We start from the raw sequence: 12,661 nt of genomic DNA, 5'->3' as shown, positions 1-12,661 counted from the left end.
GTGGACTGAGTGCTAACTTTGTTAGGCCCTGTATCAAGTGCCTTTTGTTAACTATCTCATCCAGTCCGCAGTGATTCTGGGAGTTTGTCCGAGGACAAACAGCTCTGGACAACAGGCCCAAGACCCAGCGGTCTGGCCAGTGACAGGGGCCTCTGTGGAGCAGGTCCTGACCCTGTGGTTTGGGCCAGGTCCGTGTGACTTTGTGCAAGTCACGGTCTCCCTCCTCCTTCGCTCTAGGCCGCGTCCGTAGTGGCGGATTCCCAGGGTTTTCCCAGGCTGCCTGGCATGTGGAGTGGGAGGGGGCCCAGGGACCCGGGTGGGGGGCCCCCTGAGATCAGTACAGAGGGTGCAAAGAAGTGCAAAGAAGGGGGACCCCAGGAGCAGTACGGAGGGTGCCAAGGGGGGCCCCGAGATCAGTAGGAGGGTGCAAAGAAGGGGGTCCCCGAGATCAGTAGGAGGGTGCAAAGAAGTGCAAAGAAGGGGGGCCCTGGGATCAGTAGGAGGGTGACACTGAAGTCAGCGGAGGGGGGGAGGTAAGGGGATCCTTGGACACCTTGGCGCTCGTCCCCACCCTGCCCCCTGCGGCCCCCCCACTCCCCCTGGGCTCCGGAAGGGGGGCATTCCCTCCCCTCCCCCCCGCCCCCCCGGAGCCTCTACGCCCCGGCCCCGGGCCCGGAGGCGGCCAGTGCGCGGCGAGCCCTGCGGCCGCCCCAGGCCCCCGCGCCGCGGGCCCGGGAACGCGCGCCCCGCTCCCCCCCCCCCCCCGCGCCGCGCGGCCTGCGCCGCCCGCACCCCGTGTGCCGAGCCCGCCCGCACTGCGGGGGAGAGGCCGGGAGCCGCCCACGCCGCGCTCGGCGCGCTCGGCGCCGCCGTCTCCCTGGGACGCGGGCGGGCGGGGCGGCGCGCGGGGCCGGGCGGGCGGCCATGGCGCGGCGCGCGGGGCGCTAGGGCCGGCGGGGGAGCGCAGGGGCCGCCATGGCCCGGCGGCGGCGCCGCGCCTGCATCGCGCTGTTCCTGGTGCTGCTGTTCGCCTTCGGCACCCTCATGGGCCTGCGCACGCTCAAGGCCCCGGACGGGCTCCCGGCGCTGGGCCCCGGCCTGGAGCTGGCGCCCTTCGAGCGGCGCCCGGAGGGGGCCCCCGCCGCGCCCCCGCCGCCGCCGCCGCCGCCCCGCACGGCCGGCCCCGCCAGCGCCCCCGGCCCGGCCCCCGCGGAGGCCGCGCCCGCCCCCGGGCCGGGCCCGCGCGTCTACTCGGACCTGCACGCCTTCTACTACTCGTGGTACGGGAGCCCGCGGCGCGAGGGCCGCTACGTGCACTGGGACCACGTCATGGTGCCGCACTGGGACCCCAAGATCTCGGCCAGCTACCCCCGCGGCCGCCACAGCCCCCCCGACGACTTGGGCTCCAGCTTCTACCCGGAGCTGGGGCCCTACAGCTCCCGGGACCCCGACGTGCTGCGGGAGCACATGACCCAGCTCCGGGAAGCCGCCATCGGTGAGTCCCTCCCGCCCCGGCCGGCCCGGCCCGGGGTCCTGGCCCCAGCCCCCCGCCCCCCGCCCAGCCCTGCGCCTGGCGCCCTGCTCGCTCCCCTCCTCGGCTTCCAGCTTCCCACGCGGCGCCGCCCCGCCCCGCCCCCGCCCCCGCCCCGGGGGCCCGGCCTCCGCGAGGCCCGGGGGAGAAGGCGTTTGTCCCGAGCTGTCCCGAGTGGGGACAGCAGGGGGAGGAGCAAGAGCAAGTCTTCATGGTCTCTCGGCCTTCGGGCCCGGCCGGTGAGGACTGGGCGCCCTGGTCCTGCAGCCGCGGGGCCAGAGCAGCCCCGCTCCAGGCCCGGGGCAGGGCCCAGCCCTTGCTGCCTTTGCTGGCTGCAGAAAGGAAAGTTGGCCCCCGCTGCCCGGCGGACCTGCACGGGGCCGGGCTGCTGGCATGGGGGGCGGGGGGGGGGCAGGAGCTTTTCTTCAAGTTCTCTGCTGGAAAAGAAGTCCCTGGGAGCCTCTGTGTGCAGGCAGGCTCCGCGGAGGGGAGGGGGGAGGCTCACTCCTTTCCGACTGTGCCCCTGGATTCCGCTGGGTGTTAGAACACATTTCCAGGTATCTAGAGTTGGCTACTGAAGGGGGGGGGGGGCGGCGAATGGCAGGGACAATGGTGGGAGGTGTTCACAGATGAATAGCACAGAGGCTATCTGTCCCTCCCGCCTTTACAGTCCAAAGAGGCAGATGGTTGAGACGAAGGTTATTTCCGAATGGAAGCAAAACATGACCTGTGCTTGGCGCTCTTCTCCCTGCGGGACCTCAGCGGGGCCCCTCTTCTCTAGAGCTAGGACTGTGGCGACCAGATGGGTGTGGCATCATCCACTCCTTTCCTTTTGTTCTACTTCTTGCGGAGGCAAGCGGAAGGCCCATCCTGCCGGCCCCCCTCGGGCTCCCTGCCGGCCCGGGGCGCTTCAGCACCGCAGGCGTGGACAGCTCCGGGACGCGGGGCTCCGATCCGACCTGCGGGGGGGAGGGCGGGCGGGGGACCCGGCAGGAGCCTCGCCCAAGGTTTCACTCAGAAACCATTTTGCAGGTGCAGATGGTTTGTGAGGAAACACAGCTCTGTTGCAGGGTACGCACAGGGTACTGTGCGTCTCTGAAGTAGCCTCTTTGTTGTGTCTCAGGCGTCCTGGTCCTGTCCTGGTACCCGCCTGGCATGGCTGATGATAACGGGGAGCCCTCAGACGACCTGGTACCCGCCATCCTCGACACCGCCCATCAGTACAACATCCAGGTGAGTCCCCAACAGCATACGTGCTCTTTGGCCCGTTCTGGAGATTTCTCCTCCTCTGCCCACAAGGTTGGCTCTCCACCTTAGCCCAGGTATGCAAATACGCAGCAGGTGTGGTGTTGGGGGTGGGGTTCTAACCAGTCGCACCTGTCACTCTTCTTTTCTTGAATTCTGGGGAGGGGGGGGAGAATTGGGGAAACTAAATAGAGGAGAAATGGGAGACTGAATAAATACCACTGTGATAGAGGTTAGGTTGGAGACCCTGAGTCCAGATTAGAGGGCAGGCAAGGGCCAAATGGGCCCAGAAACTGAACTCCAGCCTCGGATCCCCAGTGGGAGGCCGCGCTGGGCCTCCAGGAGTAGAGTACAGGCCACATTCAAGAGGAATGATGGAGCTGAGCTAAGCAAGTCCAGTTAATTTCCCCAAATGAACCAAATAATTCATTCCCCTCTCCTGTGGAGATGAGAAACAGCAGAGGGGAGCCCCACTGGTGTTCCTGAGCCCATCACCGACACGTTTAACAGATCAGGGCACCTTTGCCCATCAACACAGCTTCAGCACACCTCTTCCCATCATTTCAGACAGCTAATGCCAATCATGTGGGACCGGCACCTAAGCTTAAACATATTCACCACCCAGGGACATCCCAGAAGGACTCCCAGATGCCCTCCTGTGGGAAGTGGCCAGGCTTCTTGCCCATTTTTTTTTGGCCCTGAGGGCAGTGGCTGCTTTTATCTCTGTTATGCCCACCATTGCCAGGCCTTCTCCCCAAAACCCTAGTGGAGCATGAGCCTTAATAGGTTGTGGCCCCTGGGCAGAGACTCACCTGACCGGTCCCTCCTCTGTTTGTGGCAGGTGGCCTTCCATATCCAACCCTACAAGGGCCGGGATGACATCACGCTGCATGACAACATCAAGTACATCATTGACACGTAAGGCTGCTGTGGGACCTGGATTTTGATAGGGATCAAAAAGGGGGCGGGGATAGATTTCGAGGCGTAGGTCAAGAGACACCCGGGCAGAATGCCTGTGTCCCCAGCAGCTGCTTCATAGTAACAGAGCGTGAGGCTTGGAGGCGGCAACCTGGGTGTGAATGCCAGGTCTGCTGTCTCCAACCTGTCACGTGATGCCAGCCTGTTAACCTGAGTCTTGTGAGAGTTCCACGGGTTAATATATGTGAAAGGGGCTGGGACAGTGCTCTCAGCTCTCATCCGTTCATTCAAAAAATATCTGAAAAAAAAAAAATATCTGAGAGCTCTCAGGTGCCCGGGCACCGTCCTAAGCCCCAGTCGTTCAGGATTGGGGAGGGCTAGCAAGTTTGCGTTCTAGGGTGTGGATGCAGTGAAGCAGTCGTTCCACGTGAAAAATCAAATAGTTGGCCCACACTGTGAGAAAGTAATAATAAAGAGTAGAGCAGGGTATTGTTAGAGCACGCCTGAGAATGGGGGCTAGACATCTCTGAGATGACCTGTGAGCTAACACCTGAAGGAAGGCTCAGCTCTGCCTGATCTGGGGCAGGCAGAAAATTCCAGACCGAGGGCTGTCGATCCAAAGGCCCATGATGGGGCAGGTTTGGCAGCAGAACAAAAGGCGAGTGTAGCTGGTGTGGGGAGACGGGGAGCTAGGAGGGATGGGGGTGGGCTGGGCCAGACCAAGTAGGAGGGGCCTTGCAGGCCTCGGTAGGGAGCCTTCGGACCCGGTTCAGGACCCGGTTCACGCCTTAGAAAGAGTGGATTATAGGGAGCCAGAAACGGGAGCCTGGAGACCGATTCGGTGGCTGCTGCGTCCCAGTGGAAGGGGGAGGTGGCGTGCTGCGGCTCGCTCGAGTGAAGGCAGCTGGGAGGAGGGTGGGCGCTAGCTTCTAGCTCAGAGGCAGGAGTCGTCCAACGCGGGGACTGGCTGGATCCAGGATCACCTTGGGCATCGGGAAGGATCTGATTGGGGGCTCGTCCGGCAGCTGTGCCCACTGCCCCCGCTGCCCCCACCCCCACCAGGCCTCGGCTCATGTTCTCCTCCCTCCCGCTCCTCAGGTATGGCTCCCACGGTGCGTTTTACCGCTATAAGAACAGCATGGGTAAGAGCCTCCCACTCTTTTATATCTACGACTCATACCTGACATCCCCGGAGGCCTGGGCCCACCTCCTGACACCCAACGGGCCCCACTCCATCCGCAACACCCCCTATGACGGGGTCTTCATCGCGCTGCTGGTGGAGGAGGGCCACACTCACGACATCCTGGCTGCCGGGTTTGACGGCATGTACACCTACTTCGCCTCCAACGGTTTCTCCTTCGGCTCCTCCCACCAGAACTGGAAAGCCGTGAAGAACTTCTGTGATGCCAACAACCTCCTGTTCATTCCCAGCGTGGGGCCTGGCTACATTGACACCAGCATCCGGCCTTGGAACAACCACAATACTCGGAACAGGGTCAACGGCAAGTACTATGAGACGGCCCTGCAGGCGGCCCTGATGGTGAGGCCCGAGATCGTCTCCATCACCTCGTTCAACGAATGGCACGAGGGCACCCAGATCGAGAAGGCCGTTCCCAAGAAGACGCCGACACGTCTGTATCTGGACTACCTGCCTCACCAGCCCAGCCTGTACCTGGAGCTGACCCGCCGCTGGGCAGAGCACTTCATCAAGGAGAAAGAGCAATGGCTGATGTGAGGAGCCAACGTCCTGGCCTCGCCGGAAGGGGTCACCGCGTGGGGCTCGGCCGAGGCTGTAGGCACTCGACCGTCTCCAGGTCAGCGACAGGGCACCTCTGGGTGGGCCATCAGGCCCGGGCCCGTGTGGAACGGAGCTGGTTTCTCGGCAAGCGGGCGCTGGGATGCTCTGCAGTGACGGGAAATGAGGTGGGGTCCCAGAGGCTGGCAGGTGACTGGCCTCAGCCCAGGGCCGCTCCACATCCTGTCCTTAACACTTTAAGATAATCCCTTGGAGCTTGGACCTCAGCAGGTGGGCGCTGGGTAGCCGTCACCAGGTCACTGCTCTCGGGAGGTCAGGGCTCTGGGCTCGCGCGCGCCCTGCTCCGTCAGCCTTCTTCCCCTGGCGTCCGTCTTCTCCAAGTGACGGAACCGTTATCTGAGACTTCCAAGAGGGAAACTGAGCCCTTCCCAGTAGCCTCCTGAACACAATGATCAGGAAATAATCCTGAGCGTTCGTACATTCATTAAACACATACTAACGGAGCACCTTACTATGTGCTAGGCACTAGGGAGAAACTTGACCTGGGAAGGTTCCTTTCTTCCAGAAGCTTACAGGATCCAGCTTTCCTTATTTGGCGTGGCCTTGTAGCTAGTACCTGAGCACAGTCTTTCCTCTTCGCAGTTTTGCCCAGTGCTGGGAGTTCAGTTCTTGTTCCTCTGAGAAAATACCTCTGTGCCCCAGAGCCCACATTTCCCCAGATGACCATTTAGCTCCAGGGAGAGGACTAGGACATCCTCCCTCCCTTTAGCTGCCTAAACTGAATGAGGCCCACTCAGTAGAGCCATTTTCAGTGCTACTGTGATTTGTATTAATTAAATATGACGTGGTATTCTCAAGTAAGCATTCCTTTTGTTCTCTTCAAGCCTTCCTCTCCCTCAAATGCTGTGACAAACTGACACGTGAGATGAGCTGGCCAGGGGCAGCACACAAAGAGTGAGTTTGCTTAAGAAATGAGAAGCGTAAGCAAGACTTTTAGAGGGGAGGCTTAACAAACCAGTGCTTATTTACAAATACACTAATATACTCGCAGGGGCCCTCGAAACAGGCCCTGGGATACCTTCTTGGCAAGATTTAGGAGCTACTTGGAAAAAAAAAAAAAAAAAAGGAGCTACTTGAAATATGTGCATTACTTTAAGGGCTCCAGCCTGAATCCTAGTTGTGGGACCAGGGTGCCAGGCAGGAGGGGAGGAAGCGGGGCCTACGGATTACCACGGGACCCCCAGCTCTAGTTAGGTAATAGGCACTGAATGCCACCGATGACAGGGCAGATCGGGGCAGGAGCACAGCACTGGACCGTGGCCTGCAGAACCTTCCAGGACGGAGAAACACTGGGGCTTCATTTCACACATACATGGTTTGGAAAAATACTAAACTTATGGCAAGTTCAGAGCCAGGAACAGCAATTCTCATTCACTGCAGCTTGATCAGTTCTTTCCAAGGCTAATCTGTAGCAAGAGCCATAGAGACATTCTTACACTTTGACCCTGTAATCCTGCTCTAGGGAAATAATTCAAAAGAAGAAAAATAAACTATTTACAGAACATTTTCTATCAAGGAGAAATAAGGCTCAAATAGCCAAGAATCATTCTGTTTAACACTTGGTACACATGTGAATGGAGATACAGGCTTCTGAGTACATACCGGATTCAAATAAAGGTGTTGCAGGCATAACTCATTAATTTATTTTATGAATAAATAAGAAAAAAAGCCACTGGCTGGAAAGAATAGTAGAGATTTGTTTTCCAGCATTCTTTGATTTGGACTTCCCCACCCCCACACCGTTATAACTGAGCTCACTTCCCACCCGTAGTCTGAAGCGATGACTCTTTCCGCCAGGCCTTACCGCCGCCTCTCCAGTTCAGAGGAAATCGTGTCGGGCCTGCGGCTCAACAGTCTTTATCCTACTCTGGTTCCAGCTTCAGGTACCCAAACATATGCCTTTGGTCACTGGAGGCTCTTACCAGCACCAGCTGGTGCTCTGGCGGATTTGGACCTTAAAAGCCACCACCACCCCCCAGGGGGTGCTCTGACTGGACTTTGAATCTGTGCCTCAAATTATCTTTCAAAAAGTTTCCAAAAAAAAGAAACTTATTACAACAAGGCCATCCTAGGAATGTTCTCAAATATAGTCTCTAGTTAGCTTTTGGCTGATACAGGAAATTACAGATAAAGATAATAAATATGACCTCCCCCACCAGGCGTGAGAGCCTGGTCTACAGTGTTCAGAAAGAGAAGTTGCTTTTAAGAGTCAGACTAGTAACATTATAGCCCCAGTGGCCTCTGTCAATGAGACCCTGCCAGTCCCCAGTGGACAGACACATAGTGTCCAGCACCAGTCCTCCGGCCCTCCCTCTTCCTGAGGTCACGAGCAGGATCCGGATCCGTGTGAGGGGAGCAGCCCGTACTTCTGTCGGAGGATGGCTGTAGTACTTTCTAAGGCACTGAGGAAGAAACCAAGGGCAGTTAAAATCTGACTTTTCAAAGCCCTGAGCCCACCAGAGTCTGGCGATCAGCGACCTCTAAATTCTCTGGTCTTGACTATGCTCTCTTCCCCAAACCCTTGATGAATCCTTTGAATCCTCAAAAAGCCAGCAAACACCAGCAAACTTAGTCCCCTCCATCCACCACTTCTCCAAACCTGCCCACCCCGCTCCAGACAAGGCAGGAGTGCCAACCTTTATTTTGTTAAGTTTTCCTCCCCACTCCACCCCCCACGCCCCAACCTTCCTGAAATTCTATCCCCATGCCACAGCAGAGACTTACCAGCCTGGACGAATGATGCCAAACTTTCCAGGTACAGACAAGTCAACCACAGTTGAGCCCAGACGATACTCAGGGCTCTGACCATCGCCAATGGGTCCCCCGTCAATGACCAGGGATAACTGAGGCCAGAGGTCCTGGAACTCCTGAGAAGAGGAAGAGGAAGAGCATGGACACTACCCCTGGTGTCCGTAGTGATGTCATACGACACACGGTGTTCGTAGGAAGACGGAGGCCGCACACTTCTAAATCAGGAGGCATCTCCCTCTAAGCAGGGGAAGGAACCTCATTCAGTTAAGGTCAGCTGTGCCAAGGACACAGCCTGAGCACCGAGGACATGGCATCCTATGAGGTTTGGAGCCCTCCCAGGTTACTACCTCAAGTAACACCTATCTAGAGTTTAACAAAAATTCTCTTCTGCCAAGAGGAAACCACATGGGGCTCCTGTTGGAGATGTAGAAGTACAGTGACCGGAGTCCTGGGCGGGTGTCCAAAGATGTAGGCTCTACCCTGAACTTTCACCCAAATTTCTGTGTCACTGCATGCAAGTTACTTCATCCAGGACACTGTGATCCTAGATCTCACGAGAACCCTGGATAAGGATAGGGAGAGGAAGACACGGAGGACGGACTCTACCACGTGCATGGCACCAGCACTCAATCTTTGGGCTACAGGAAGGATACCCTCCCCAAAAACCGTGGACTGAATTGTTAATTGTGTGAGAGCATCGCCCACTCTCCCCAGCACCACCACTCATGGAAACCCTGAAGCGGTGGCTGGGCCTGGGCATTTGGGATGAAAGATCATAACCACCAGTTCCTGCGTTGGACAGGTCAACTGTTTGCTGACAAGCCAAGAACAGCCCCACCCCCACCCCAACCCCACTGCCTCGGGCATAACCATGGGGCCCAGGTAAAGCCTGCGGGCCCAGGACAGGATAGGATGCTGGGCTCTCACTTTCTAAGGCCCCTGAAGCTGCTCTCTAGGTCCGGACATGGAAAACCCCATCACTGTGCTATATTTTACATTCAAGTTCAGGAAGAAGAAAAATGTGTGGTGGGTGACATTTCTTTGTGTTCTCGTTTTTTTTTTTTTTTCCCCCCCAAGCTATGCGTTCAAGACTGAATTAGGATGATCCTTTCTCTGACTAGACTGGTAGCCAGGGAAGACAATGGGGTTGGGAGTCCCTGGGTCAAGGATTTAACGTTTCAGAGCCGGAACTTTCTTTACAGCACTGTTGTCAAGACTTCTTGCCTAACTATTTTTTCAAACAGCTACCACCACAAAAGGGGGGGTGGGTGGAAAAAATTACACTTAACATGATAGTTTTTTTTTTTTTTTTTAATTATTAAAAAGACAGTAGGGGGCAGCCTGGGTGGTTCAGCGATTTAGTGCTGCCTTCCGCCCAGGGCGTGATCCTGGAGTCCCGGGATCGAGTCCCGCATGGGGCTCCCTGCATGGAGCCTGCTTCTCCCTCTGCCTGTGTCTCTGTCTCTCTCTCTGTGTCTCTCATGAATAAATAAATAAAATCTTTTTAAAAAAAAAAGGCAGTAGGAAAAAAAAAATTCTCCCTGTCACCTCTCAAACACTTTAACGAAACCTTTCCAAGTTCAATTTGGATTCCCCCACCCTGTGCCAACCGTACAGACTTCCCACCGTCGGACCAAATGGGTAGAGCCTCCTGCGAGGCACCCCAGTGAACCATCAACCCGGCTGGTTCAGAGAAAACTGTGTGTGTGTGTGTGTGTGTGTGTGTGTGTGGCCTGGTGATGCTTTGGCGGAGGCGGGGAGGACCGGGTGACTCACCTCGACGGTCAGAGAACTGGCCTGGGAGCTGAGGTTGGCGCTGGTGAGAGCGAGTGGTTCCCCGAACACCTGGGCCAGATCCTGGATGAAGGCGTGGTCCGGGATGCGGACGCCGACAAGCTGGGACACAAGAGCGGCGCAGAGGGTCAGGAGGGTCAGGAGAGGCGGGAAGGGGTGGGGAAACGGCTCTGGCAGGCGCGTGTGGATGCATGTGGTCGCGTGTGGACGATGGCAGCCGTGGGGGGCGGGATGCAAGAGCTCAAGATGCGACTCACAGGAGTGCAGGGGTTCAGGTCCCGATTGAGCTCCTGCGAGCGCTCCAACACCAGGGTCACGGGGCCCGGCAGCAGGTCTCTCAGGAGTCCCTCGGGGACGCTCACGCGGCAGTACCTGGAAAACACAGATCGGGGGATGAAGGGTCAGTGCCGGTCCTTGTCCAGGGCCGTGCGGGACCCGTCTCCGCTCTCCAGCTCCCCGGGGGGTTTGACACGGCGGGGCTCCAGGGGTCAGCGGGCTCCCACGGCGGCCGGGTCGCACGCTGCGGGGGTCCTGCGCGGCGCCGCCGAGTCCCGGGGCGTGCTCTGCATCCTCCGCCGTGCGTGCGCGTGTGCGTGCGCGTGCGCGTGTCTCAGGCCGTGGGAGCCCGCCCCGCCCCGCCCCGCCCCGCCGCGCGCGCGGTCGCAGAAGCGCCCCGGGAGGGGCTGGAGGAGCTGGAGGGCGCGCATCTCCGGTACCGGGTCCCGCCCCCCCGCCCCCCCCGGGGGGAGCCCGGCCGAGCCCCTCCCGCTCCCCGCGCCTCGGTCTCCCGGGCCTGTCACCGGAAGCCCCTCCCGCGGGGCCGCCCCCAGCGGGGCCGGGTCGCGGCGGCCTCACCTGTAGACGTCGGCCACGCGGCCCAGGCAGACGGCCAGCGGCTTGGCGTGGCTGCGGCCCTTGAGGCGGTACACGGCGTCCAGCGCCGCCGAGCAGCTCGCCGCGCAGGCCAGGCCGTACAGCGTGTCGGTGGGCACGGCCACCACGGCGCCGGCGCGCAGCTCGGCCACGGCGGCCCGCAGCGCCTCGGTCCAGCCGGCGCGCTCCGGGCTTGCGGCCCGCACGGCCCCGCCCCCAGGGAGCCGCAGCAGCCGGCTCGGCGCGCGCAGGAGGCGGCCCCTCCGCGCGGAGCCCGCCGGCCCCTCGCTCAGCCCCGCGCCGGCAGCCACCGCGGCCCTCAGCGCCCCGCACCGGCGCGCCGGAGACATCCGCCCGGGCCCGCTTCCGGGAGGAAGTGACGCGCCCAGCCAGCTTCCGGCCGCGGCGGCCCGGCCCCACCCCCGCGCCGGGCCGCTTAAAGGGACCGCGACCCCCAGGAGGCTTGAAGGAGACCGGTGGGGACGGGGCGGGGCGCGGCTGTGCGGAGCCCGAGCGCGGCGCTGGGGAGGGGGGCGGCCGAGAGGGGGGCGGTGGTCGGGCCGCGCAGGCGGAGATGGAATGGGGCGCGGGCTCAGACTGGTCGCGGGGGTGAGAGCGGGCCCGTCGGGGCGGGGGGACGGGGCCCGGGCCGAGCGCGAGCGCGAGCGCGGCGCTGACCGTGCGTGTGTCGCTCTCTCCCGGGCAGGGAGGCTGCCGGCGTGGACCGCGCGAAGGCGGGGCTGGGGCTCGGCGGGAGGCCGCCCCCGCCGCCGCCCCGGGATGAGCGCGCGCAGCAGCTGCTGGACGCCGTGGAGCAGCGGCAGCGGCAGCTCCTGGACACCATCGCCGCCTGCGAGGAGATGCTGCGGCAGCTGGGCCGGCGGCGCCCGGAGCCGGCTGGCGGCGGGGTCGGCGCCCACCCGGGCCGGGCCTGGGAGGCGGGGGCCCCGCGGGGCTGGGCTGCCCGGGGGCGGGTGGTGGAAGGGCGCCCCCCGCTGCCCCCCCCGCTGCCCCCGCCGCTGCTCTCCCCCCCCCCCCCACCTCCCTTCATCTGCGCGACGGCCTGCGAAAAAGTTCAGTGCCGTCCCGGGCCCCGTGGCCTGCGTCCTGGCGGGGCCTAAGCCGAGGCCTTGCCTCCCAGCCTCACTTTTCCTTTCTGTTCCCACCAGAGCGTGTCAGCCAAGCCCGGAGCGCCTCCGCAGCCGGCCGTCTCCGCCCGCGGTGGCTTTCCAAAGGATGCAGGCGACGGAGCTGCGGAGCCCTGACCATCCCTGACGGGCGTCCTGACCTCTCTCTCTCCCTCCCGGGGCTGGCCGCTGGACTCCGGACAACCCCCTCCAATAAAGGGGCCAGTCTTCACTGGCAGCGGCTGGTACTTGGCTCTCGGCCTGGGGTGGCAGCTCTGCTGGCGGCTGGGTTCACTCCCACTTCATCCTGGCTGAAGGCAGTGCTGAGCTTTGGAATGTCGCCAGCGAACACCCAGGCTGGTTACCCGGGTTTGGGCAGACCAGCAGCGCTCTCCAGAGCGGCCTGGCCTGCTTTGGGGGATCCAAGTGGTGTTACATGTCCATTTCATGCTTTGGGGGCTCCCGGCCCCACAAAACACTTTTAGCAGAGCCTTGATTAAAAGGAAACCTGCAGACTCTCCTGGTCATGGACCTTTCCTTTCTGTCTCCTAAGACTCACCTGGGGGGAGGGGGGGAGGGTGCGGGGGTGGGTGTGGGTTGAAATTG

General features: G+C 61.0%; 3 protein-coding genes across 4 annotated transcripts; 2 read left to right on the top strand and 1 right to left on the bottom strand.

Moving 5' to 3' along the window:
- The first annotated feature begins 960 nt into the window (after positions 1 to 960).
- MANEAL (mannosidase endo-alpha like) lies at positions 961 to 7,526 on the top strand. The gene is made up of 4 exons (XM_072771885.1): positions 961 to 1,495; positions 2,655 to 2,764; positions 3,618 to 3,694; positions 4,793 to 7,526. The coding sequence occupies exons 1-4, from the start codon at positions 976 to 978 to the stop codon at positions 5,427 to 5,429; spliced, it is 1,344 nt and encodes a 447-aa protein (XP_072627986.1). The 5' UTR covers positions 961 to 975; the 3' UTR covers positions 5,430 to 7,526.
- YRDC (yrdC N6-threonylcarbamoyltransferase domain containing) lies at positions 7,131 to 11,278 on the bottom strand. Its single transcript, XM_072771886.1, has 5 exons — positions 10,911 to 11,278; positions 10,313 to 10,427; positions 10,038 to 10,157; positions 8,235 to 8,377; positions 7,131 to 7,912 (listed from the first exon to the last, which is right to left on the bottom strand). Exons 1-5 carry the CDS (start codon positions 11,276 to 11,278, stop codon positions 7,834 to 7,836), a joined length of 825 nt encoding a protein of 274 aa, XP_072627987.1. The 3' UTR covers positions 7,131 to 7,833.
- On the top strand, positions 11,260 to 12,573 carry C13H1orf122 (chromosome 13 C1orf122 homolog). 2 transcript variants are annotated; one of them, XM_072771889.1, is made up of 3 exons: positions 11,260 to 11,404; positions 11,635 to 11,836; positions 12,098 to 12,573. In XM_072771889.1, exons 2-3 carry the CDS (start codon positions 11,789 to 11,791, stop codon positions 12,191 to 12,193), a joined length of 144 nt encoding a protein of 47 aa, XP_072627990.1. In that variant the 5' UTR covers positions 11,260 to 11,404; positions 11,635 to 11,788; the 3' UTR covers positions 12,194 to 12,573. The 2 variants fall into 2 exon arrangements, with proteins under 2 accessions (XP_072627990.1, XP_072627989.1); XM_072771888.1 differs by lacking the exon at positions 11,260 to 11,404 and adding an exon at positions 11,425 to 11,537.
- The last annotated feature ends 88 nt before the right edge of the window (positions 12,574 to 12,661 follow it).

Source organism: Canis lupus, chromosome 13, assembly GCF_048164855.1.
Source record: "Canis lupus baileyi chromosome 13, mCanLup2.hap1, whole genome shotgun sequence".
NCBI classification, from domain to species: Eukaryota; Metazoa; Chordata; class Mammalia; order Carnivora; family Canidae; genus Canis; species Canis lupus.
This window is presented reverse-complemented; position numbering and strand designations above follow the sequence as displayed.

Coding starts and splice junctions, on each gene's coding strand:
- YRDC (XM_072771886.1), bottom strand. CDS start 11,278: ATGTCTCCGGCGCGCCGGTGCGGGGCGCTGAGGGCCGCGGTGGCTGCC. Junction 10,428..10,910: donor CGCGTGGCCGACGTCTACAG/GTGAGGCCGCCG, acceptor TGTGTTTTCCAG/GTACTGCCGCGTGAGCGTCC. Junction 8,378..10,037: donor CCAGTTCTCTGACCGTCGAG/GTGAGTCACCCG, acceptor TCCTCTTCTCAG/GAGTTCCAGGACCTCTGGCC.
- MANEAL (XM_072771885.1), top strand. CDS start 976: ATGGCCCGGCGGCGGCGCCGCGCCTGCATCGCGCTGTTCCTGGTGCTG. Junction 1,496..2,654: donor GCTCCGGGAAGCCGCCATCG/GTGAGTCCCTCC, acceptor GTTGTGTCTCAG/GCGTCCTGGTCCTGTCCTGG. Junction 3,695..4,792: donor ATCAAGTACATCATTGACAC/GTAAGGCTGCTG, acceptor CCCGCTCCTCAG/GTATGGCTCCCACGGTGCGT.
- C13H1orf122 (XM_072771888.1), top strand. CDS start 11,503: ATGGAATGGGGCGCGGGCTCAGACTGGTCGCGGGG. Junction 11,538..11,634: donor GGCTCAGACTGGTCGCGGGG/GTGAGAGCGGGC, acceptor TCTCCCGGGCAG/GGAGGCTGCCGGCGTGGACC. Junction 11,837..12,097: donor CGGAGCCGGCTGGCGGCGGG/GTCGGCGCCCAC, acceptor TGTTCCCACCAG/AGCGTGTCAGCCAAGCCCGG.